The sequence below is a fragment of the Monodelphis domestica genome, chromosome 1 (assembly GCF_027887165.1).
Source record: "Monodelphis domestica isolate mMonDom1 chromosome 1, mMonDom1.pri, whole genome shotgun sequence".
Classification (NCBI taxonomy): Eukaryota; Metazoa; Chordata; class Mammalia; order Didelphimorphia; family Didelphidae; genus Monodelphis; species Monodelphis domestica.
In genome coordinates, this window is record NC_077227.1 from 485,436,481 (window position 1) to 485,462,051 (window position 25,571).

Sequence of the window (25,571 nt, forward strand, 5' to 3'; positions counted from 1 at the left end):
AAGGAAAATTGAGATGAATTTGGGACAGAGGCAGGGATCAGGATCCATGGTTCTGCCTCCCTCCACCCATTCACTTGCCACTACCTAACTCTTGCAGCTTCTTGTGCCGGGGTACTGCCTTAGATTCCCAGAATCGCCTCGCAGCTTTTGAACTCACTGGTGAGGCTAGCATTCAGCTCACAGCAGAACACGCACAGTTCTTACTGGTAAGGATGCTGGCCCAAGACATCCCCAGATACTTTGGGAGTCCTGCAAGAGACATTCAATAAATGACTGTGTGAATGAGAACACATACATGGTACCCCAAAACAGACCCCCCCCAAAAAAAATTCATAGAAATCTAGCAAACAGAGAGAAGAGAACTTGGTTCATCACAAAATAGGATTTCCTGGGCACTTGCCATGGGTCCAGTCCTGTCCTAGTCATGAAGGGGAGAATTGGGGCAGGGTTCTAGCTCATAAGGATCTCACAATGTAGTTTGAGAGACAAGATTTGCAAGTCATTGAATGAATGAATGAATGAACAGGGCCAGGTGGGTGGTTTTGGAAAGTAAAAGCTTTTGATGTCAACAAGGAGAAATGATCACTGTAGGCTGGTGTGATCGGGAAGTTATTTTCATCGATACAATGAGAGGGTTGGCCCAGGTGATCTCTAAAGTCTGGTCCACATTTAGGATTTGGGAGAGAAAGTGGGATTTTGAGCTGGGCTGGGAGGGAAAAGTGGGATTTGGAAAGGCAGAAAGGAAGTGTGTGGGGCAGAGAGGCACTGCCTATAGAATCCTGTTGTCTGCTTTTCCCAGACACACAATCTGCTTTATTTAAGTCTCCTGGCAAGTTCACAGGGCTCACCTCAATTGTTCTCTTTTCTCCTCCCCCAGTACCGCATCTACCTGGTCCCCATAAACAAGTTCACCACAGAGTTTGTGGAACCCAGAGTTCACTGCATCAGCAGTCATGGAACCTTTGGACCGAGCAGGTACTCAGGCCAGAGTTAAGGACTTCTCCATTCCCTTGACCTTACCTTCTTGGGAGGGTCGGGAAGGGAAGAGGCACTTTCCCTTTCACAGATCAGGGGAGGGGGTATTAGGGGTCTGAGCTATGGCCATCGCCCTGGGAAGACTGTGTGCAGCTCCCATTTGGCCTAAGCTCACAAATCACATAAACGAAGCTCCTTCCCCATTCCTACCTCTCATCCTTCCCTCAGTCCTTCTCATAAGTCCTATGTTGGCCTGTTCTGACCCCCCTGTCTGTCCTTGTTCTTACTCCAGTGGTTCCTGCATCCCTTCCCGCTTCCAGAAGCTGTCCCAGCCCATTGTTTTAACAGAGTGCAGAGTCCTGCCTGTGCCCCCCGACTTCCCATTGAGCCACATGCACACGGTCACTCCTGCTGGACCCCCCACGAGCCCTCAGCCTCGCCCCCCCACAGCTGTGGACCCCGCCAGCAATCCCACCCTCCTGCATTCTTCCCAGGTGAGAGCCGTTCTCCAGGGGCTGCCTCAGGCCTACCACCATCCCCAGGTGGATTTCAGAATTCACAGGAGGACTTGGGAACAGTAAACTCTGGGTTTTAGGTGGGTTGCTCAGGGATCAGAGGGGGGATTCAGGGGACATTCCAAGAGAGTCAACAGAGACAGAATATATTCCGGTGGCTAAAGCTCAAGGCTGTTGGTTGAGAGGCCTAAATTTTACTTCTAGCTTTATTTCTAACTCACCGTGTGGCCTTGGGCAAATCTCCCTTCCTCTCATTTGTCTCATCATGACAGAGAGGTGGAACTAGAGCGCCTTGGGGAAGCCAAGGATAAGTCGGGAGAGGTGGAGGGAGAGCAGTGGCACTGGCACCCACCTCCCCGGGCTTCTCTCCACAGAGCACCGTCGTGTTTAGCACCCACATCCAGACGCTGGGACGTTACGCCTTCCTGCTCCACGGCTACCAACCCAACCACCCCACTTTCCCCGTGGAGGTGCTCATCAATGGTGGCCGGATCTGGCATGGTAAGTTGGGATGAGTGGTACGAGGGAGGGATCTGGGGCAGGTGGGCACACTATGGTGTCGAGATCCACTTTCCGAGAAGCCCCCACCTCCTCACGTGGGGCCCTTACTGCCCTCACTCTTACACACATCAGCAACAACCATGGGCTTGTTACAGGATCTGATAGAGCCCCACCAGGAGGGGAGGGTCCCGGAGGCGGCAGACCTGGGCACAGCCGGAGAGCAGGACGGCTTAGGTTAGCGGCTGCTCGTGCTGCCGTCCGCCAGCGCGGGGATGCCAGGTGCTGCTGGGAGCCGGTTGGGCCTTCGGCAAGCCCTGGGCCAACCACGGCCATGTGTGTGACGCTCCGGTTTTCCCAGGCCAGGCCAATGCCAGCTTCTGCCCCCACGCTTACGGTTGCCGCAGCCTGGTCATGTGTGAGGGTCAGATCATCCTGGATGTGACGGACAATGAGCTGACTGTGACTGTCCGTGTGCCTGAGGGCCAGCAGCTCTGGCTGGTGAGTGACCGAGGCAGAAAGGAAGGCCTTCTCAGCCCCCTCTGTCCTGCTGCTTTGGGAGGGAGGGAGGGTCTGCCCTGCGCTCTTCCTTCGCTTCCCCTAGAATCTCAGACTGCAGACTGCAGCCACAGTCCTAGGTGAGGAACAAGGTTGTCTATAATGAACAACCAACTATGTTCAGGCAGAACCACCATGATTCAAATTCCCTATACTTGGCTCTTCCTTCGAGCAGCTGGTGAGAGCTTCATCTGCAGGGGGAGTAGTGGTGAGGGAGGTAGAGGGGGGAAAGAGAGAGAGAGAAAAAGAGACACAGAGAGAGAGAATGAGAGGGAGAGAGACACACGCACGCACACACACACACACACACACACACACATATATGTATGTATCCTCCTGTTTGCTTTAGCCCGATTGAATTGAGAAGGGGAAAAAATGGCTTCCAGTTGAGTAGAAAGAGCCCCAATTTTTTTCCTCTGGTAGACTCAGGAGTCTCAGTCTCCAGCCTTTACCTGAGGAGCCCGCTAGAAGCAAGGAAAGAGCACTGACTGAGTAGAAAGTGGAAAGAGTATTGGGTTGGAGGCAGATGATTTCTGGCTTTGCCACTTAATAATGGTGGAACCTTTGACGAATCATTTCACCTCCAGGCTTAGGTTTCTTCATCTATCATAAGTAGCTCAGTGGTGTCAAAGTCAACCCTAAAGTCTGTATAATAACTTAGAAAGCCACAAATTAACATTGATTATGTTGCATTGCATTTTTATTTATGTTGTTAATCATGTCCCAACTATATTTTAATCTGGTTTGGAAGCCTGTAAGTTTGACACTTCTGGACTAGAAAACCTCAAAATTCCCCTTCCAGCTCTGGGTCTTGGTCTCCTGGGAGCACCAAATGGGGAGTTCAAAGCCCTGCATTTTAGCATCTGCTTGGCTATTTACTACCTGCCTAATCTTGAATCCATAAGCAAGATGACTGTTGCCAGCAAAGATAAAATCTGGGCTGGCCTAGTTCTCCTCCTCCTCTTCCCAGGAGGCATAAGCTATTTTCTCTGCCAGCTCCCACAGCAGTTAGACATACCTTTTAAAACTTCTCATCCCATAGGATTATGTGTTAGTTGTCCCTGAGGATGGCTATAGCTCCAGCTACCTCCGAGAGGAGCCTCTGGACAAATCCTATGACTTCATCAGTCTCTGTGCAGCCAATGGCTTTTACATCAGGTACGAGGCAGGCTGAAGTAGTGGCGTGCTTAGCCAGGTGGAACAGTGCTGGACAAGGGCCTTTGGGACCTGGGGTGGGAGTGAGGGTGGAGGCTGTGATTTCAGGAGGGCTCAGAGGCAGAAATGGAATGCTCTCGGCATTGGGGAAGTGGGGGAGAGATTCAGGAATGTTAGGCCCAGGTTTAGGAAAATTTCAGGGGTTTGGGCAGTCTGTGTGCCAAGGGTATCTGTGGAAGAGCATCGAAGGAATCCCATCTGATGGCTCCAATGTACTGTCTGGGTCATTCCTGCAGCCCCAGCTCGACTCCGTTCTGCCAGAATGCCGCCATCTCACTCTCCCTTTTCTACAACAATGGGGCCCAGCCCTGCTACTGCCATGAAGTGGGAGCCACGAGCCCTACCTGCGAGCCTTTTGGGGGCCAGTGCTCCTGCCGGGCCCACGTCATCGGCAGGGACTGCTCCCGCTGTGCCACGGGCTACTGGGGCTTCCCTAACTGCAGACGTGAGTCCTTATTCCCTTTCCCTGCTCCCCTCCAGGGCCAGTCCTGGCCAGTGTCTCTTCTTTCTGACCAGGAGGAGGAAGGAACTCCATGGGGCACTAACACTGCGCTCTCCCTTAACAGCCTGTGACTGCGGCACCCGCCTCTGTGATGAGGTCACTGGCCAGTGCATCTGTCCACCCCGCACCATCCTACCAGACTGTGTGGTCTGCCAGGACCAAACCTTTGGTTGCCATCCCCTGATAGGCTGTGAAGACTGCAACTGTTCTCGCCCTGGCGTCGAGGAGCTCACAGATCCTGGCTGCGACTTGGACAGCGGGCAGTGCAAGTGAGGGCAGAGGGCCTAGGGAAGGGCTGAGAGGCATGGTGCCCCACCTGGAGGTGGAATAAGTGGGTGCCTACTGAGGAAAGCCTCAGAGTTGATGATTGAGCCTCTGGTCCTCATTAAAGGTGCAAACCCAATATCATCGGCCGCCGCTGTGACGCTTGTGCTCCTGGTTTCTATGGCTATCCCAACTGCCGGCGGTGCCAGTGCTTTGAGGCCGGCACAGTGGCTGGAGTATGTGACCCCATCACTGGCCAGTGCCATTGTAAGGTGAGTGTAGAGCCTGAGATGGAACCCTCTGTTAGGGTGCTTTTAGCAGTGCAAGACCCTTTAATACACAGTATTGTCCTTGGTTTTAATGACAGCCCCATCAAGAAGTCAGGGCGGGGATTCTTTCTCCCATATTACAGAGGAGTAAAATGGAAGCACAAGGAGGGAAAAGAATTCGCCCAAATCCACACTGGGAAGAGTAGCAAAACTAGCCCTAGATCCTGGGGCTTCCAAGCCATGGATTTTTCAACTGCAGCACACTTACCAAAAGTGACAAATTAAGTCAACTTTTATTTGTAATATTTGTATTGTATTAATATAAATGAATCCCATAAGTGAATGTCCCCATCCTGAGCCTCCTGGTTCCCAGCCTGTTCGTCCCTCTAGATCTTGAGGTAGAGGAAGGGGATTCATCTTCTGGGGAGATCCTAGCCTATTCCTCAGAGTTCCTAAGAAAGCTCACCCAACACCTGGATTCACCTTCAGGACAATGTGGAGGGCCTACGCTGTGATCAGTGCCGCGTGGGCACCTTCTCCCTGGATGCCACAAACCCCAAGGGCTGCACGCGCTGCTTCTGCTTTGGGGCCACCGACCGGTGCCAGAGCTCCCAGCAAGTCCGTGGAGAGGTAGGAACCCATAGGATAAGGATGTCTGTGGCCAGCCCCATCTCAGGACAATGCTATTCAGTCCCATCTTGTGCCTGATGGTCTGAGAGCAGAGTCCATAGTCTGAGGTCCTGGCTCAAACCTGCCTTCATCCACAACATTCATCCCTGTGCATGTAGGTTCAAGCACACATACACGCACACACTTTTACATATGTGTCCATGTACGTGTGCGCTCACATAGTTACATGAATGCCCACACATGCATTTAATAAGTTGCATCCATGCTGTCCTGTAGCTTTTAGACATGCAAGGCTGGGTGCTGCTGAGTGGGGAGCGGCAGGAGGTGCCAACCTCACTCCGTGCAGACATTGGTTTGGTCCATGCTGATGTTCGGAATGTCCCAGAAGCCTTTCAAGACCTTTACTGGCAGGCACCTGTCTGCTACCTGGGGGATCGGGTGAGTGGGGCATGGGGGTTGGACCCAGAGTTATCTGTGGCAGCGGGGGTGGGGTGGGGAGGGGCTTCAGGATGTCTGGGTGGTGAATCATGAACACGCCCCCTTTTTGGAAGTGGAGTATGGAGTAAGAGGGTATTCAGGCCCCAGACAGGGACTAAAACAGTCCGAGTGTACTGTATTGCAGGTGTCATCCTACGGCGGGAGGCTGAGCTATGAGCTGCACTCCGAGACCCAGCGTGGGGATGTCTTTGTCCCTACAGAGAGCAGGCCAGATGTGATCCTGAAGGTGGTGTCAGAGTGCAGGGGTGGGGAATCAAGGAAATGATGGACCAGAGGGGAATAAAAATTCAGGGAGGGGGTGCGTAGGGGGACGTAACCTCAGACCCTTAGCATAGAGAGAGACTGTGGGGAGTGGGGAGAAAAAAGAGCTCACAGACAGGGAGCCCAGGGGAAGAGACCCCAGACCAAGGGGGATAGCAGGCCACCAAGGAACAGAAGAGAGAACAAGCTATGGGACATAAAGATGGCTGGTCATAGCCTCTCCAAAGGCAAGGGGTCAATCTGGGAGTCCCTGGGACAGCGGAATCACATACCTTCACCTTTGTTCTTTATAGGGAAACCAGATGAGTATCACTTTCCTAGAGAGCTCCTACCCAGCCCCTGGGGACATTCATCGAGGGAAGGTGGATCTGGTGGAGGTCAGTGGGAATGGGGAAGCATATGGGGGTCTCTTTGGGGTTCTCATAGCCCCTTTCTTCCCTTAAGCTGACAGCACTCTCAGTGATGATCAAAGGAGGAAGCAATGGAAATTGGGAACTGGAAGGACTTCTCCCCATTTTACATGACAGAAAACTGAGATCCAGATGGAGAGGGAGGACTCCTTGGAGATCACATCTCAAGTCAGGGTCAAGGCTGGGGACCCAGCTACCTATTAAACTGAAATGTAAACTGGAATAGCTCTAGAGAGCAGACATTAAGAAGGACAAGCTTTGAAGACACTTCCATTTTCTAGCTCATCCTGAGCACCTCTTTCCTCCCGTGTAGGGCAATTTCCGTCACACAGAGACTCACAACCCTGTCTCCCGGGAGGAACTAATGATGGTGCTGGCTGGTCTGGAGCAGCTGCAGATCCGTGCCCTCTTCTCCCAGATCTCCTCAGCTGTCTCTCTTCAGAGGGTCGTGCTAGAGGTGGTGACAGATGCCCCTGGGGGAGCTCAGGCCAGCAATGTTGAGGTCTGCATGTGTCCTGCCAACTACCGTGGCGACTCATGCCAGGTAGGAGAATGGGCAAGAGCCCTCTTGGATTGGGGGAGGGGGCCAGGAGCCAGGGGCTTCACAGCCACTGCCCAGAGCCTTAGCCTCCTTCTTGGAATCTGTGGGACAAATTGACCAAACTCATCTTGGGCTTCCTATGAGCAAGAACCCTGCCTTCCCCATCATGTAACAGCACAGAATGGGCACACAGTAAGATGGAGAGCCACCCACAGAACCAATGATTGATGGACAAAGAGAAACGCTTCAGGGGAGGATTTATCACATCTTGGGGGAGCCTCTTTTATCAGGGCTGGGGAGGAAGACCACACAGGGATAGTCTAGAGGAAGGACCTGGTCCAAATCCTCCTGGTGTCTTTTTCTACCTGCATGATTGGGCAAATCATTTCTCCTATATGGGCCTTGATTTCCATTTGTATAAAATGACTACAAGAAACCCAATGTCCTTTCTGGCCTGAAGAGCTTATGCTTCAGTGACATAAGTCTAGACAGGGTACTAGCCAGATGATCAAAATCCTCCATGGTCTTGAGATATCCGATCTTCCCTGGGAGCCCTCCCTCCGTTGCTGTATCTCCCAGATGTTCCCTGCATCCTTCCTCACAAATTTTGCTATTTGCTCTCTTCTCATTTCTCCCCTTCCTTACCTCCCACTCTGTAGGAATGTGCTTCTGGCTATTACCGAGACACCAAGGGCCACTTCCTGGGCAAATGCATTCCATGCCACTGCAACGGGCACTCGGACCGATGCCTGCCAGGATCGGGCATCTGTGTGGTGAGTGTCAGTGCTGGCCAAGCACGCACTGTGTTTAGGTTCTTAGTAATCCTGAGAGTGTCATGAACCCCAGCCAAAGGGTTTCAAGGACAGAAAATAGCCAGGATGGAATGGGGGAAGAGAGGCTGAATCATAAGGAAGGGAATCACCAAGAGTGTTGAAGAGGACTTGCTCTTGTCTATAGAATTAGAAGGGGTTACCATAAGGACCTGATCTCCATATCCATGAAGGACTCAGTCAAAAGAAAGCAGCTTAAATGAAACCAAGTGATGCCGTGATTAATCAATTCAGCAACAAGAGTTTATTAAACACCTGCTTCTTGCCAGGCACTGTGTTAGAGGCCGGGGATATAAAGATAAAAAATAATGATGATCAATCCTATCTGACCAAGGGTAAGGACCCCCTTCTCTCTGGGCCCACAATTCCTCATTTATGGAATCAAGTGGTTGGGCGCCTCATTTTAGGCAGGACATTATTAACAAGGTGCAACAATCCAGAGGAGGATGACCATGAGGAAGAGGAACCCATGTCAGACCTGGATAGGTTGAAGGAATGGAGCGTGTTTAACCTAGAGTCAGGAAGACTTTAACAATGAAGAAGTGACCTGTATTATGTGTCTGTGAAATAGGAGTTCATCAGATATGTCCTCCTGGGCTACAGGAGGCTAAAATGCTCAGTGGATAGGGCACCAGAGACTGAAGATCCTGGATTCAAATCTGGTCTCAGACACTTCCTAGCTGGGTGACCCTGGACAAGTTACTCACCCCCATTGGCTAGCCCTTATTGCTCTTCTGCCTTGGAGCCAATACTTTTATCCATTCTAAAGGTTTTAAAAAACAACCACAAACCCCTAAGTAATGAATTGCCTGCCTCAGGAGGTAATAGATTCCTTGTCCCTGGAGGTCTTTATGGAGAGGCTGCAAGACCACTTATCAAGGATATTATGAGAGATTCTTATTCATGTACAGGTTAGGCTGGATGATTCCTGAGGGACCCTTTCAACTCTGAGATCCCATGAATAGTCCCTGCCAGACCCGTGACCAGATCACTGCCCTTGGTTCCTGAGCCTGAACCAGGGAAGATTCCAGTTCTGCCCTTGGAGGAGATCTCATTCTCCCTGGAAGTTTCCAGAATTCAGGGTGAAGTCCAAGCAGGCATACTTAGGAATTGAACCTGATGTCCTAGTTAACCAATGGTAGATTGTAGGAACTATGAAAGATAGTATCTGGCCTAAACCAGAAACAGATGATTCTGAGCACCCTTTCACTATAAATAAGAACTTCTAGGCCAGCTGGAGAAAGGAATTACTGGAAGTGATCAGGGGGAGATAACTACCAGGAAAACATATCTGTCATGGGGGCTAGGCCCAAAGGCCACCCAGTGTCTGTAAGATGCCATGGCCCATGTTTACTCCTCTGTTCTAGGGCTGCCAACACAACACTGAAGGTGACCACTGTGAACGGTGCAAGGGTGGCTTCGTGACCAACACAACCCAAGACCAATCGTCTTCCCTTTGCGTCAGCTGTCCCTGCCCTCTTTCTGTGCCTTCCAACAAGTAAGTGCTCTTAAGTGGTTCTCCATCTTCTGCCCAAAGATCTCCAGAAATTGGAGAGCCTACTACCTCCTGAGCTAGGCAGCCTTTTTCATCGGCTCTAGATGTTTTGAAGCCTGTCTTTACATAGCTACCAAGCTAACATCTGGCCCCTACATTTTCTACCCAACCCGTTGCTTTGAATTAACTCTGCTTTCTGTAGCCAAGCACGATCAGTAGATCCTTATTCCACAGTTACTTGAACACAGCTGATATGACCATCTCTCCCTCTCAAAGTCTTATTTATTCTGGGCTAAACATTCCCAGTTCCATCAGGCCCTGCCCCAACCCAATTCTTCTGTTTGACTTCCATTCCTTTGAACTAGACCTTTAATCATTCCTCCTCTAAGAAGGATGCCTTCCCCAATTGATCCCTGTAAAAGGATCTGTTACTAAGGCTTTAGACTCGTGCTCATCTGAGTCATCTTCTCAGGGTCTACAGCTCTTCCCTGGCACAGATTCAGGGGACCTGGACCACAGAGTTTTTCATTTATTTTCTAAGCCTGAATCTCCAAAGGAGAACTATGTCTCTCCAGGCGACTGCATGGCCATCTGGGTTCAGAGACTGACAACATCTGAACCCTAATTATGTACTGCTGCTGCTGCTATGTCCAGTTCCAGAATCCATAATATCCTTTTTTTTTTAATCCTTACCTTTCTTAGAATCAATGCTATGTATTAGTTCCAAGGCAGATGAGTGTCAAGGCCTAGGCAATAGGGGTTAAGTGATTTGTCCAGCACCACCCAGCTAGGAAGTGTCTGAGGCCAAATTTGAACCAGGGACATCTTGTCTCTAGGGCTGACTCTCAATCCACTGAACTATCCAACTGCCCCCAGAAATTTTTCATCTCTTTTGCCTTTTTCTCCTTCTTCCACATACCATAGGATATAAGAGTATTTTTTCTAGGATTTATTCAACAAGGAAAAAGAAAGTATACATTCTGAAAAACACAAGAAAAGGTCACTCAGTAGTCATGAAAAACCATCCTAGGCCCAAACTTGATGGTATTTAGCTTTCTAAACTGATGTTTAACTGAACTTCCTCAGACCTGGATTGACACTTATTTAGTGACTAAATTTAGTCAATTTTGTGACACTTGAAGCCTCCAAAAAGAATGGCATCCTCTGTATCAGAACTCGCCCCATTTTGTTGTCTACATGGGCATTTTGGGCCTAGTTCATTTGTTCATTCTGTAATCTCAGACTTGCTCTAAGTTAGTTGAGAAGCTTGGCCTCAAAATTTTCCCTTCTCTACCCACATCAGAAAGTAGATAATAAGAACCATGGAATGTAACAACATCCCCCCACCCCATTTCTTCATAAAAGTAGATCACATCACTTTTGACCATACAGAGACCTCAAATCTGACCTCAGATGCTTCTTAGCTTTATGACCCTGAGCAAGTCGCTTAACCCCCATTGCCTATGCCTTACTGCTTTTCTGCCTTAGAACCAATATTTGGTACTGATTCCAAGATTGAAGGGAGGGAGGGAGGGAGAGAGAGACAGAGACAGAGACAGAGACAGAGAGATAGAAAGAGAGAGAGAGACCCATCCATCACAGGTGCCACCTATCCTTTAGCTCCCCACACAGATATCCTCTTATAATCAAGAATATTTGTCCTGTGAGTCCCTTTTAGTCCATGAAGTCCTGTGGAAAGAAAAATACAAACCAAATTACAGAAAGATCAGCTCAAGGAACTGAGGCTTGTTCATCTGGGAACAGAAGACTTTAGAGTGGATATGTCCAAACTAATTGGATCAGCACGACCTTATTTCAGTCTGTGTGCTCCAGGATGGGGAGAGGGCCATTTGACAGCTGCTAACCAATGGGTTCTGAGAATATCCATCTTTTATCTTCCTATCCACTTTCAGCTTTGCAGTTGGATGTGTCCATAAAGGTGGCATTACCCAATGTCTCTGCCAGCCTGGGTATGCTGGAGCTTCTTGTCAACGGTGAGTAAATAATGATAACCACAGAACTGGTTTTTAAGGTTGCATAGTTCTTTTCTTATGATGTTTTGTTTGATTCTCACAAGAACCCATTGAGCTAAATGTTACAGGCAAGAGAGGAAAAGAGAAATGTAAAGGAAAGTGTACTAGTGCCATCTTTGTCTCCTCTCTCCTAACCTCTGTCTGTCTCTGTCTCTCTCTTCATCTCTTTCTCTTTGTCTCCCTCTCTCCCCTCCTCTTGTCTCCCTCCCTTTCTCTTTGTCTCCCTCTCTACCTCCCTCTCTCTCTTCATCTCTCTTGTCTCTCTCTCTCTCTCATTCTCTCTCTCTCTCTCTCTCATTCTCTCTCTCTCTCTCATCTCCCTCCCTTTCTCTGTCTCCCTTCCTCCCTCTCTTTCACACACATACGTCTCAGATCCAAGCTGCTATAATGTCTTTTGCATCCTTCCTTCCCTCTGAATTCCCTGTGCCAATCCCCTAGTATAAGCCATCATTGTGACACATCTAAATTAACAGCCTCCTACAGTCTTCCCATTCTACCTTTTTCCTCTCCGAGTCATCTGTCCTGCTGCCAGCCATCTTTTTAAAGTCTACATCTGCTTAGTTTATGCCCGTTCAAAAGTCTGCAGTGATTCCCTATTGCTTACTGAATCAAGTTCATCTTTCCTTGCCTGGCATTCATGGCCTTCTATGGTTGGGCTCTTGCCTTTATTTTCTGCTTTATCCCATACACTTTTTCTACATACAATTTATGCTTATGACAAGTTAGACTATCTTTGCCCCCAAATACTTCCTATATGTCTCCAGCTCCAAGCCTTTGTTCATCCTTATCCTTGGAATGCTCTTCCTCCTCTTTATATGCCCATTAAAGTCTAAATTGAATGCCTCCTCTTCCAGGAAGCTTTACAGTCTTCTTTTTGTCAGCACACATCCTTCCCCTTGGGCATCATGGGATACTTTGCCCTTATCATGGAATAGTGTGAAGTATAGGAAACTGTGTGAGGGCAGGGCTCATGTAGTTTATGAACAGTGCCCAGCCTGGCACTCCATCTATGTTAGAAACTTAAGACATAGTTATTAAATAAATTAGTAAATGCTCTTGGTGTCTGGGGCAGGTAGATAGCTTGGTGGTATAAAGATAATTTTAGTGTTGTAACCTAAAATATATTTAATTATTGGTCACCAGGGGATATCCCAAATAAAAATACCCAAGTCAGCTGGAAAATATGGTGATTTTAATTAATATAGAGAAAAGGAAATTAAGAAAGAGAGAGAGAGAGAGGAAAAAGTTAATTAAAACTGCTCCGGCTTAGGCTGAGCCAGGCAGGAGTTAAAGGCCTTGGCAAAGGGGCCTCCCTTGAGCGCCAAGGGAAAAGGGAGTCAGTTATCACTCACCATGAGACCGTCTCAAGGAAGCTGTCTGAGGGAGCTCCTCCAGGCTGAGTTCCAGGATCAAACTGGCGCCCAGGCTGCTCACAGGAAGTGATCAGCCAGATCCACCTCTCCGGGGAAAGAGAGCAAAGAGAGGAAGTGATGCGCCCTATATAGATGGTTTTATGTCACTTTCCTGCATCTTATCTGTACCAATGGTAGCTTAGCTTGACTTAGGACAGCACAGGGGTCTGTCAGCTGTTTCTGCACATGTCTATCAAAGACCATCCTCCTAGATACTTAATCCTTAAGTATGGGTGTAGACATTCCTGACCTTGTTAGACTAAGTAGGGTGGAGCAATGTAGAGTTCCCAAGACATTCTTGATGCTGTTAGACCAAGTGTCTCCATTGTTACAATCAAGAAATAGCTAAATCAAATCTTCTAAAGTACGTCCGAATAGGGTGGAGTAGTTTTAAAGTTCACAGTGGATAGAGCTATGGCCAGGAGGCAGGAGGTCCTGTGTTCAAATCTGGCCTCAGACACTGCCTAGCTGGGAGACCTTGGGCAAGTAATTTAATCCCAGTGCCCTAGCCCTTGCCCTTCTGTCCTAGAGTTGATGCTAGGAGAGAAAGTAACGGTTTAAAAAATAAAATAAAATTCTGGACTCCCATCTAGACTCTGCTCTCTCCTCCCTGCCTGGAGACCTCCTCTGGGGCTGAGCTTCCAGTCTCCATTAGTATTGAGTGAGGTGCTCCTGTTTCGAAGGTCAGAGCCAGGTGGAATCACACTGGTGCCTTGTCTCTGCCTCTGACCTCCCAGATTCTCTTCTACCTCCTCTCAGGTGTGCCCCCGGATACTATGGCAACCCCCTGGTGATCGGCAGCTCCTGCCAACCCTGTGACTGCAGTGGCAATGGGGACCCAAATATGTTATTCAGCCACTGCGACCCCCTGACCGGGGCCTGCCTAGGCTGCATGTACAACACGGCGGGCCCCCACTGCGAGAGCTGCGCTCCTGGCTACTATGGCAACGCTCTGCTCCCTGGGAACTGCACCAGTATGGTCGGGGCACCCCTGGCACTGAGTGGGGGCAGGCAGGGGGGTTCCCCTGGCATTGGGGGGCACCCCTGGCACTGAGTGGGGACAGACAGGGGGGCACCCCTGGCATAGGGTGCAGGCAGGGGGCACTCCTGGCACTGGGGGGGAGGCAGAGGGCACCCCTGGCACCAGGGGGGGCCTCACTGTGTCACTCTCGCCCTCAGAGTGTGACTGCTCGCCCTGTGGGACGGAGGCATGCGATGCTCGGAGTGGGCGCTGTCTGTGCAAAGCCGGTGTGACTGGCCCGCGCTGTGACCGCTGCCAGGTAACCCCTGCGGCTTGGAGGGAGGCATGAGGCAAAGGTTCCCCAAGGGTCTGACTTTACAGATTCTGCTTCCCACCAGGCCCCCTTCACAGAAATGGGTCCTTGTCCGGCGCTGGGTGACCCCCCTCTTTCCCTCTCCCTCTAGGACGGGTACTACGGCTTCGATGGCTGTGGAGGCTGCCAGCCCTGTAACTGCGGTCCGGCTGCGATGGGGCCCAGCTGCCACCCCCAGAGCGGGCAGTGCCATTGTCGGGTCGGGGTCAGTGGAGCTCAGTGCCAGCAGTGTGCCCCTGGCTACTGGGGGTTCAGTGAACACAGCTGTACTCGTGAGTCTCTGAGTCATGCAGGTTCCTGGGAGACGCGGCACCCGAGGGAGGATGCATGGGGAGGGCAGTCTGGGCGATGCCAGGGAGTCTGGTTAGGACATGTAGAAGAGGCCCTCTTAGCCTGCCCCAGTCACCGTCTCATCCTCCCCACAGGCTGTCCATGTCGAGGGGGCCACTGTGATCCCCGCACGGGCGAATGCACCTGCCCCCCAGGCCTGAGCGGGAAGCAGTGTGACTCCTGCAGCCACCAGCATCAAGTGCCTGTGACCCACGGCCCCGGGGGTGTCCACTGTGAAGGTGGGCCCTGATGCAACCCTCTTTCCTCACCCATGTTTTTCTCCTTCCTTTTTCCTCACTCTGGCCTGTCCCCTCCCTGCCTCCTCCTGTGAGCACCCCTTGATCCCCTGTCCAGTTGGGGGACAGGCTGACCTGGGAGATTAGCCCCCTTTGTTGTCCCCCAAGCCACAAGGACTGAACCCGACCCGGGGAACATCTCTGCGTTTCCCTCTGCTAACTCTGACAGGAGTTTACAAGGAAGGTTCAGGGTCTTGCTGGGGGCCAAGGTCTCCACGCTGACCGCTGACCGCTGCTCTTGCCTCCCCCAGTGTGTGACAACTGTGTGGTGCTGCTGCTGGACGACCTGGAGAGGATGGAACCACTCTTCCCTGCCATCCGCCAGCAGCTCAGCAGCCTCAATGCCAGCTCCATGGCCTGGACCCGATTACATGGGATCAACAGCTCCATCGTCGCCCTGGCAGTAGGTTGCCCTGACCCGGGCTCTGCTCCTCCCCGCTAAGCGAAGTCTCCGGAGCCTTTAACCCGGCTTCCTTTCCCTCCCCAGGATCAGCTGCGCGGCCCCGCGGGGTCTCGGGAGCCAACAAGGCAGAGACTAGACGAGCTGGAGCGTCAGAGTGGAGTTCTGGACGAAGAGACTGAAGTGCTTCACAGCAAGGAAGGGTGCCCCCCTCCCCCCCACCCCCCAGCCGATCCTGCACCCTTTCTCTGCCGCCTGGCCCTTCACCGGGCAAGACTCTTTGCTTGCTCGTGTTTTAAGCTGGGCCGTGTTGTTCAGGCTTCCTGTCCCGTCCCTCACACCTTTAGGGCTTCCCAAATTCCTTTTCTCCAGTGCAGACCCTCAGCCTCTTCTCACTGACTTCTTTGAGCTTTCGGTTGACTGCAGCCTCTTTTGACCCTGTAGGTAGCAGACGCTCAAGCCCGGGCAGGTCAGCTCCAGGAGAGTTCCGGGGACAACCTGCAGCGGGCAGAGGCCCTGCTCCGGAGCATCCAGAACATGGAACGGGCTCTGGGAGGTATGCCTGGAATGAGGGCTATCCTGGCCAGGGCTTCCCCCGGGCCCTGCCCGCTCAAAGCGTGGAAAGAGGGCAGGATTGTTTAGAGGGAGATGAGGTTACAGCCGCTGGTGGCTCAGGGGAGAGACACTCCTGGAGACGGGAGGTCCTGGGTCCAGATCTGACCCTCAGTCACTTCCTAGGGGTGTCGCCCCGGGCACGAATCACTGAATTGTGATTGCCCAGCCCTTCCTTCCACTCTTCTGCCTTAGAAGCAGTACTTACTAAGGATTCTAAGCCCAAAGGTAAGGGCTTTAAAAATAAGAAGTAAGAGATGCAGTGAGACTAGAGAGGAGATGGCAGAGGAAGGTCCCGGGGATTTTCCTTTCCCTGAAGCATCCTTGGGATGACCCCATTTGGGGAGCTGTTCTAGAGAGCACATCTGTGCAGGTGTGGGCTGGACTGAACGACCCTGTAAATGCGGTCTGTGGCCTGTGGGGACACTCGTGCCCAGACTCACTCGCTCGGCTTCCTCCCCAGAGCTGATATCTCAGATGGACAGACTGTCCCCGTCTAATGCCAGCGCAGCCTCTGGCGAAGAGTTCCTGCGGACGCTGGGGGAGGTGGAGCGGATGCTGCAGGAGATGCGGGGCAGGGATTTCGGAGGGCCACGGGCGGTGGCCGAAGGGGAGCTGAGAGAGGCACAGAGCTGTGAGTGGAAGAGGGTGGCCTCAATTCCCTAAGCAAAGCAGTCTTTACTAGTCCTGTGTTCTCTGCCCTCGGGAGGCTCCGAACCTGAGAAAACAAGACTCCCACGTGTGAATTTCATGATAAGAATTCAATGAGAATCTCTTAAAATATAACTGATTTGTATTGCTTAAAGTTTTATCGAGACTCCCTTCTTCACACTCGTCATTTAATAACCACAGTCACAGCAATAACTAGAATTTACATAGCATTTTAAAGCCTGTGAAGTTTATAAATATTTATAAATATTCTCATTTGATTCATCCAACCACCCCAGGAGGTAGGTGCTATTATTATTCCCATTTTACAGATGAGGAAACTGAGGCAGGCAGCAGTTAAGTGACTTACCCAAAGTTACCTAGCTAGTGACTGAGACTGGATTTGAACTCGATCTTCCTGACTCTGTGTCCAGCACGATTTCCTGTGCCACCCAGCAGCCTGAGAGTATTTTACACTGCACTGTCCCCCAAACACATTCAAAGCAAAGCAAACCAATAGAGCAAGACTGATGGACACATATGACAACACATGTAGCCTTCTAGCCCTGTGGACTATGTCTGCTGAGAGGAGAGAAGTGTATTGCACCGACTATTCTATGAGACTAATTACTACAGCTACTACTTAACTTCTTAAGCTGAATTTAGCTGCTCTTGAGGGTGATTATCATTGTAGATGGCATTCCCCTGCTTCAGTTTAGATAAGTTCTTCCATGTTTCTCTGAATTCCTCCTATTCATTTTTCCTTATTATGTATTATATTCCATTACAATACTATATTGTAAGTAACTCAGGCATTCCCTGGACATGGTCATCTCAATAAGATTACAGCCTTAAATATCCGGGTTCAGATCCTGACTTTGTTATGTTATATGACTTTGGTCAAGTCACTTCCCTCCCCTGAGCTCTAGTATTCTCAATAATATAATGAAGAAGTTAGATTAGATTGGTGGTACTCACAGCAAGGTCCCAGGGAACACCTGGGAGTCCCTAAGACCTCTTTAAGGGATTTATAAGGTTCAGAGGGACCATGAATTCAAAACTATTCTCATAAAAATACTAAGAAGTATTTTCTAATATGGTAAATGGTGATAGACGTACTCCACATTTTAAAACTCTATGTCCTATGATCCTTTGGCAGCAAATGACCCACTTCTTTTCCTCTCTTTCTCTGCCACTGCTGTCTTTGTCCTGGGTCAGTACTGAACCGAGTACAGAGTCAACTGACCAGCCGGTGGGAAGAGAGCCAGGCTTTGGCATCAAGCATCCGGGAGCGGTTAGCTCAGCACAATTCACAACTTATGGACCTCCGGGATGCCTTGAATGAGGCTGTCAATAAGACTCGTCTCACTGAAGAACTCAACAGCCGGAACCAAGGGTACCTGGAGGAGAGGCTGGTGAGACCACCCAGCAGCCCAGGACCTTTGCTTTGCTCTGGCCCCTCTATTCTCTTCTCCCCCATCCCAACTTTCCTGCCCAAGGTAGCTGGGTTCTGAGACACAGGAGTGAGATGTCCAGGGACAGGATCATCTTCTCTAAGCCATCTTCCTTTTACTAGCCCAACAACTCCATTACAAGGGAATTATGGGCTTCAGGAAGGGAAAGGGGAGGGCCTGGGAGCTCCTGGTAAAGGCAGTGGACATTGCCTCCTTCTCATTTCAGCAAAAGAAGCAGGAGTTGGAGAGGGAAAATTCAACACTGAGAGATATCCTGCGCATGGCGGAAGATGCTTTAGCTCAAGTCTCTGAACTTTTGCAGACCATGGACAGGGCCAAGGAGGTGAGAGAGGGAGGCTTGGAAGATGGTGGATAGTCCCTCCTTTTGAATCATCTTTTGGTTAGTTAAAAAATGTTGAATTGAACTGACCCGAATGAGACCTTAGGGATGGAGGAGGAAGAAACTTAGGGGCAAAGGAAGTGACTTTCCCAAGAACATACAGCAAATCCAAGAACCCAAGTGTCCTGACTTTCAGTCCAAAACACATTTCATTGCATTACTGTTTTGCATACATATGTTCATTTAAATAGATTTGCATGGTATGCTCTGAGAGTAAGCTGCAAATGGAACTCGAGACTAGCACTTATGTTTTGATCCAGAATGCTCTTGTGATTTTATTGGTGTGGAGAACTCATGGACAGAAATTCCTCCTACCAGTGCTGATCACTGTCTGCCCAGAAACTTGCATTCTTAGAAAATGATCCTGTGTGAAGTAAAATTATTTGCTCAGGGTCTCACAGCCAGTGTATGTGAAAGGTGGGTCTTGAACCCCCAGCATTCCTTCCTCTGAGCCCAGCTTTACCCAATGTGTCCCATTGTGCTAGCACAAATGATACGAGAAAAGTTCCAGCACCTTCCAGGTCCATTTCACTTTGGAAGGAGGCCAGAGACTCATACAAGCCCCAACCCCTTTCAGAACCACTCAATATGAAACAGTAAGCTCCATCACTCCAGAGCAAAGAGACCCTGCCTGAGATATTACCGATAACCCTGAAAATGGATAGGCTCCCAATGACAAATAATAAAATTGTTTCTGATCATTGTTCTGCTACTTTATATTTATAGATATTTTCATGTGGAGTTCAATCCAAGCCCAGGCAACCTTCAATAAGCCACTCCAATGAAAGCAAGAGATTGGGCAAGGCAATGTAGATAATCCCTATGAATAAAATGGGTTAGGCTAAGTCTTTTTTTCCTTAAATTCTGTCCTAGTAACAACTCTTAAGACAGAAGGACAAAGGCTAGGCACATGGGGCTAAATGACTTGTCCAGGGTCACACTGCTCTATCTGAGCCCAGATTTGAATCTAGGTCCTCCCAACTCCAAACCTGGCACTCTCTCCACTGAAGCAACAAAGTACCCCTGAGCTAAGTCTTTAGAGGGGAGCCTTGGATATGGCTGTGTCTTTCCCTAGGAATACGAGCATCTGGCTGCCAACTTGGATGGTGCCCGGACCCCACTGATAGAGAAGATGCAGAAATTCTCTCCTGCAAGCAGCAAGATTCCCATTGTGGAGAGAGCTGAGGAGCATGCCCAAGAGCTGGACCAGCTTGCGTACAACCTCTCCAGGTGAGCCCCTGGAGTTCAGCAGTGCCAGGGCTGTTGAGCAAGGGGCCTCTGCACTCAGAGGAGCTGGCCCTAGGGATAAATAAGATGGTGTCATGGAAAGTATCCTTGGCCTCTCTGAGCACTCTGACCCCAGCTCATTTGCTCTTTAGAACTATACATTGAGGTCAGTGTTGTAAGCACAAGAGAGGAAGGCATGCAGTAAGAACTGTCCTGGTGCCCTCTTTGATGCTTCCCTGACCTTTACATTTCATAGCCAAACTGCCACCACTTCCTGTCAACTCTGTCCCCGTGGCACTGTGCCAGGCATTGGTCATCCAGAGACAAAAATGAAATAGTCCTTGCCCTCAAGGAGCTTACAGGCCCTCAGGAGAGACGGCATGTGCACGAACAAATATAAACCAAATTGAAATTGAGAGGTCTAGGTTTGAATCTCAGCTCTGCTGCTTATTAAGGGTAGTAACCCTGAGCATCTGCCTTTGCACTCCTGGGCCTAAATGGGATGATCTTCAGGGTGCTTGTCAGCTTTAAATTCTATGAATGGGAACCTGGCATAAACCAAGCAGTCACAGTAGTGTGGGACTAAACATCGGTGGCTTCCTGGCAGAAATGGACTCTGGAGGTAATGAGGGATGGGGACGGTGGATTATGCAGAGGCAGGATGAGAGTAGATGGGCTGAAGCAGTTGGGGAAGTTAGAGGGCCATGGTAGGGAGCAGTGTTAGTGGGGCTCTGATTACTGTGTGTGAGAGAGGAGTTTTCTGCCATCCCTCCCCACTCTGGATCCTGACCTTCCATGCGCTTCCCTGCTCCCAGCATCATTCGTGACACAAACCAGGATCGGTTCATTCAGCGAGCAATTGAAGCCTCTAATGCTTATGCCAGCATCCTTCAGGCTGTGGGGAAAGCAGAGGCAGCTGCTAACCAGGCCCTGCAAAATGCAACCAGCACGTGGAGGGTGAGTGACCTGCCAGGTCTTCCACACTGTTTCCTTTGGACTTTCTGGACCCCTCTTTCTGACTCAAGGATTAAGGGGAGAGAGAAAGGACAGGGTGGCTTTTAGCATTTATACTTTGTTTCCTGCCTCATATCTGCTCTTCCCCCATCCCCAGTGATCCAAGGCTGGGTTGGTTAAGAACAAGCCTTTTCTTGCCTCCTTTGTACTCAGATGGTGATTCACGGAGGGCTGAATGCCCGAGCCCGGGAGCTCCGGGAGAACAGCAGCATTCTGGAAGAAGCTGTCCGCAACCAACAGAAGAAATTGAGTGGAGGTGAGAGCCCAGGGCTAGAGACTGCTTGGGCTGGGACCTGGATGGGCCAGAGGAAGGAAGACAGGCAGGGAAAGAGACTTTTGTCTGAATGGGGCTGACTTTGGGCAGCTGTGCCCATGTCCCATTTGCTTGACTGCCTTTTGCCTGTCTTCATCCTCTTTATAGACCCAGGATTGGGGGGATAGAGGTGGGGGCACGTGCCTCCTAGGCTATTATCTTGGCTGAGAATGGGACTGCATTTGTTCAAACCCAGGGGAGAAGAAGTTGGATTTTAGAGACGTTCTATTTATGTATATGTGTTGTTCCACTGTATGTCACTGCAAATAATCACCTTTGTCTGCATTTATGTGTCCATGTGAGTCTCTCTCTCTGTCTCTATTTAGTCGCCATCGTTGGCAACATAGTAACTAACATTAGATAACACTTTTAAGTGTTCAGAATACTTTATATGTCATTTATCTCCTTTGATTCTCACAACAGCCCAGTGAGGTAGGTCCTACAGTATAAGTATTACCTCCATTTCACAGGTGAGGAAACTGAGGCTGAAAGAGAGTAAATGCTTTGCCCAGAATATCAGAAGCGGGATTTGACTCAAAATCTCTCCTGACTCCCAGTCCCACACTCTTTTCACTACATATGCATTAAATAAGCTCATGTTTGTGCATGTATCTGGGTATTTGTTCCTCTGTATGTATTTTTGTCTATTTATGGGTTTTTGTGTTGTTGTGTGTATATATCTATGGTCGGTTGTGTGTCTTCATCTGTTTTAATGTTGTGTTTATATGTTTCTGGGTGTGTAGACTGCAAGGTCTTTGAGAGCAGGGACTGGGCAGTTTTTCTTTGCATCCTAAGCACCTAGGACAGTTCCTGGCACCAAGGAAATTCCCTCTAAATGTTTGTTGAATGGTATTGATTGAATTATGTGCATGTTTGTGTATATTATGTGAGTACGTGCACACGTGTCCCTTTGCCTCCTTGGGAAGGATGCTTCAGTCTAAAGTAGGGGTAGATGGAACGCAACTTTGTGCTGACAACATTGCCTTGGGCTTCTCCCTCCAGCCATTAGAGAAACCTTGCAAGCTTCCAGGACTCAGCTGGAAGAAGCCAAAGCTAAGAAAGATCGGCTCGTGGCCCAGCTGAAGGGTGTGCAGAGCATGCTAGCCATGGACAGAGGTGTGTCTCCCTCCCTCCTTGGGAACCTGCATCATCCCCTCCTCTTCCCCCCCCCCATCTCTGTACTCAGTCATACATGTTAAGGTGTTAGAGGAGAGAATATCTTACAGGAACTTCCTAACATATTGACCTGGTGGTAATGGACTGTATAGGACTTGGCTTTATTTGTGTGATTATCCCAGAATCCTGGTTGTCAGATAGTTTTATTGCATGTTACCTGCATTAGTCATCACTAAGCAGCAAGGTGGCATGGTGGTGAGAGCACTGGAATCAAATCCTGCCTCTGCCACTAGTTTTGTGACCCTACACAAGTCACTCAACTTCTCTTTAACTCACTTTCCTCATGTGTAAAGTGAAGAAGTTGTACTTGATTACTTCTAAGATCCTTTCCTAGCTCTAAATTTATGTTCCTATGATCTTGCCAGTTCTGTGACTGCCACCCCTGGCAATATCTTCCTTATTCCTTAGAAAATCTGTTGTTTCCTTAGTATAATAGGAGATACTCCAAATTTGTGGGGATTGGTTCATGGGGTCTGTGATTTGCTGTCTCCACCCCAGGAAGCTTAGTGAGCTCTGAAGCTCTGGTGTCCATACCTCTTTCCCCTCTTCCCAGGGACTTCCCTGGTATTAAAATTGCCTTATCCACAATTTGAGATGAATGGTCCTGGTTCTTTCTGAAGAGACTATGGGTGCCCCCTTAGCAATAGCCAAGGATCCATTTCAGGGTGGTTTGGGAAAGGTTGGTCTTTGGGACACTGAGCTAATCTTTCCCTGTCCTAGATGACACAAGTGAGAAGATCGCCCGTGCCAAGGCAATGGCCATAGAAGCCAATGACACAGCCACACAGGTGGGGGCCACACTGAGGGACATGCAGAGAAATCTACATCAATGGCAGGATCAGTATGGAAACCTGAGGAACCAAGACCTGGCCCAGGCCATGGAAGATGCTGGGAAATCAGGTCAGAAAGCTTGGGGCTTTGGGGGGTGGGCAGATTTCTGTATTAGGGCTGGTTCTACTCTTTATATGACTTTGAGCAGGATACTTAACATGTACCTCAAATTCCTCATGTTAAAAATGGATTCAATTAACAAGCATTATTAACATATTTTTAAATTTATTTATTTATTTTTAAATAGTTTTCCATGGTTATATGATTCTTGTTCTCTCTCTCCTCTCTTCCCTCCTTGCTCCTAGAGGTGACAAGTAATTCCACTGGGTTACACATGTGTTATCACTTGATATCTATTTCCATATTATTCATTTTTGTAATGTATAACATTTGAAAACCAAAACCCCAAATCATATAAACTATTCATAAGACATATGTTTTTTTTCTGGGTTTCTACTCCCACAGTTCTTTCTCTGGGTGTGGATAGCCTTCTTTCTCATAAGACCCTTGTCTTATTGTCCTGGGTCATTTCTTTGCTGCTAGTAGCAAAGTCAGTCACATTTGATCATCCCACAATGTTTCATTCTCAGTGTACGATGTTCTCCTTGTTCTGCTCATTTCACTCTGCATCAGTTCATGGAGTTCTTTCCATTTCATATAGAAATCAAGCAGTTCATCATTCCTTATAGTACAATAGTATTCCATCACTCTCATATACCACAATTTGTTCAACCATTTCCCAATTGAGGGACATCAGCTAATTTTCTAATTTTCTTGCCACTACAAAGAGCACAGCTATGAATATTTTTGTACCTTATTAAAGGCCTAGGATATACCAAGCAGTGTGCTAGATGCTAGATAAAGTGTAAATAGTCCCTACTTTCTTTCATGGAGATGATACTCTTTTGCAGAGACAGCATACATACAAAATAAATATAATTTGAAGGGTAGGCCCTAGCATCTCCTGGAGGGAGATCAAGAAAGACCAGGTGACAAAGTAGGGCTTGGGCTGAACTTTGAAGAAAAGGGAGGATTCTAAAAAGTAGAGGGGAGGAAGGAGTATGTTGGTATGGTAACAGCCAGGAGGCGGGAGAATTCATTTTGCAAGTGAGTGACAGCCCAAAGGACAGTTTGGCTAGATCTGAGAGAACCCAAAGGTGAGAGTGTTTGGAAGAGCAATAATTAGGCTGGAAAGAGAGTTTTGAGAACCAGGTTATGAAGGACTTTAAAAGACAAAGAGGTATTTGCATTTGTTCTGAGTAGTGATTGGGAGCCACTGGAGTTTATTAAGCAGAAGAACGATACGGTAGATCTGTGCTTTAGCATTCTTTCTTTGGCAGCTTTGTGGAGGATGGAAGGGAGAAAGGAGAGGCTTGAGGCAGGCAGGAAGACCAATGAGTAGGCTTTGGAACCGTTCAAGTGAGAGGTGATAAGGACCTGAAGTAGGGTGATGGCCATATGAGGGGAAAGAAGGGACCATATGTGAGGGATGCTATGGAAGAAGATGGACAAGATGGCAACTGATTGGCTATGTGAGAGAATGAAGCACTGAGGTTTTGAACGTGGATAACTGCAAAGATTATGGTGCCCTCAAAAGAAATATAAAAGCTCAGAAGAAGGATGAATTTGGGGGAAATACAATCGTTTTTGATTTGCACATGTTGGATTTGAGATGCCCACATGACATACAGCTTGATGATACTTATTCCACAGTGGGTAATTTCATCCTCCTACAGACAGGAGGATCCTGCCCTTGATATTGATGGAGAAAGGGAGGCCACTGGTAGTCCGCAATTCCATGCCTAGAGTTGGTGGGTGAGGGGCACTGCTCCATTTTGTTCCCATTGGCCACAGCTCTCTGAGATGGGGATGTTTCATCTATGGGTTGTCATCTCCCCTGCAGTATCCAGCCTAGAGAAGACTCTGCCTCAACTGCTGGCCAAGCTAAGCCACCTAGAGAACAAGAGAGGCCAGAATGCCAGTCTGGCCCTCTCCAACAGCATCTTGCGTGTGCGGGAACTCATCACCCAGGCCCGTAGTGCCGCAAGCAAGGTACCTGCTGGGGTACACGGAGGGATGGAAGTGAAGGCAAGGGAGCAAGGACTTTGCTAAAAGAAGAACCAGGGAGGGGCCTAAGGAAGTCCCTTAGGATAGGGGTAGGAGGGAGCAGAGGACATGTGTAAAGGAGGCAATATAGGTGACATAGTGGAAAGGGCATTGGATTTGGAGTCAGGAAGACCTGAATTTGAATCCTGATTTAGATATACTTGCTAGATTCTTCCAAGTGATTCATTTATTTTCTTTTAGTCTCAGTTTCCGCATCTGTAAAATAAGAATAGTAATAACACCTATCTCCCAAAGTTAGTATGAGGATCAGACAAGATAATATATGTAAAGTGCTTTGAAAACCTTAAAGGACTAAATGAATATTAGCATCTTATTTTATTGAAGGAGCAGAGGATACTGGGTAATAAGAGGGGTTTGAAGAGAGAAAATAGAGGGGTCTGAGGGCTGGGGTCCCAAATGAAGGCAATGACTGCCCAAGCTCTGCCTGCCAGGCCCGATCAGAAGCAGAGGCGTTGGAGTGTCTTCACACGCGTTCTGTCTTCATACCCTGCTCCTCTTTCTGA

At 49.0% G+C, this 25,571-nt stretch overlaps 1 protein-coding gene across 3 annotated transcripts in view; it reads left to right on the forward strand.

The window, feature by feature from the left end:
* The window catches only part of LAMA5 (laminin subunit alpha 5), a 135,933-nt gene that overhangs the window by 96,865 nt on the left and 13,497 nt on the right, over positions 1-25,571 (forward strand). For all 3 annotated transcript variants that reach the window (XM_056812875.1, XM_056812873.1, XM_056812874.1), the window contains 33 exons: positions 98-206; positions 878-975; positions 1,268-1,469; positions 1,865-1,991; positions 2,350-2,489; positions 3,589-3,704; positions 3,998-4,206; positions 4,328-4,532; positions 4,655-4,799; positions 5,286-5,426; positions 5,703-5,864; positions 6,049-6,150; positions 6,479-6,562; positions 6,909-7,139; positions 7,796-7,909; positions 9,334-9,464; positions 11,375-11,455; positions 13,666-13,880; positions 14,086-14,186; positions 14,332-14,512; positions 14,666-14,809; positions 15,118-15,269; positions 15,354-15,462; positions 15,709-15,822; positions 16,342-16,512; positions 17,745-17,941; positions 18,207-18,323; positions 19,456-19,610; positions 20,423-20,564; positions 20,775-20,877; positions 21,937-22,050; positions 22,831-23,010; positions 24,845-24,993. In XM_056812875.1, the coding sequence (XP_056668853.1) occupies positions 98-206; positions 878-975; positions 1,268-1,469; positions 1,865-1,991; positions 2,350-2,489; positions 3,589-3,704; positions 3,998-4,206; positions 4,328-4,532; positions 4,655-4,799; positions 5,286-5,426; positions 5,703-5,864; positions 6,049-6,150; positions 6,479-6,562; positions 6,909-7,139; positions 7,796-7,909; positions 9,334-9,464; positions 11,375-11,455; positions 13,666-13,880; positions 14,086-14,186; positions 14,332-14,512; positions 14,666-14,809; positions 15,118-15,269; positions 15,354-15,462; positions 15,709-15,822; positions 16,342-16,512; positions 17,745-17,941; positions 18,207-18,323; positions 19,456-19,610; positions 20,423-20,564; positions 20,775-20,877; positions 21,937-22,050; positions 22,831-23,010; positions 24,845-24,993 (4,741 nt within the window). The remainder of the gene's footprint in view (positions 1-97; positions 207-877; positions 976-1,267; positions 1,470-1,864; positions 1,992-2,349; positions 2,490-3,588; positions 3,705-3,997; positions 4,207-4,327; positions 4,533-4,654; positions 4,800-5,285; positions 5,427-5,702; positions 5,865-6,048; positions 6,151-6,478; positions 6,563-6,908; positions 7,140-7,795; positions 7,910-9,333; positions 9,465-11,374; positions 11,456-13,665; positions 13,881-14,085; positions 14,187-14,331; positions 14,513-14,665; positions 14,810-15,117; positions 15,270-15,353; positions 15,463-15,708; positions 15,823-16,341; positions 16,513-17,744; positions 17,942-18,206; positions 18,324-19,455; positions 19,611-20,422; positions 20,565-20,774; positions 20,878-21,936; positions 22,051-22,830; positions 23,011-24,844; positions 24,994-25,571) is intronic.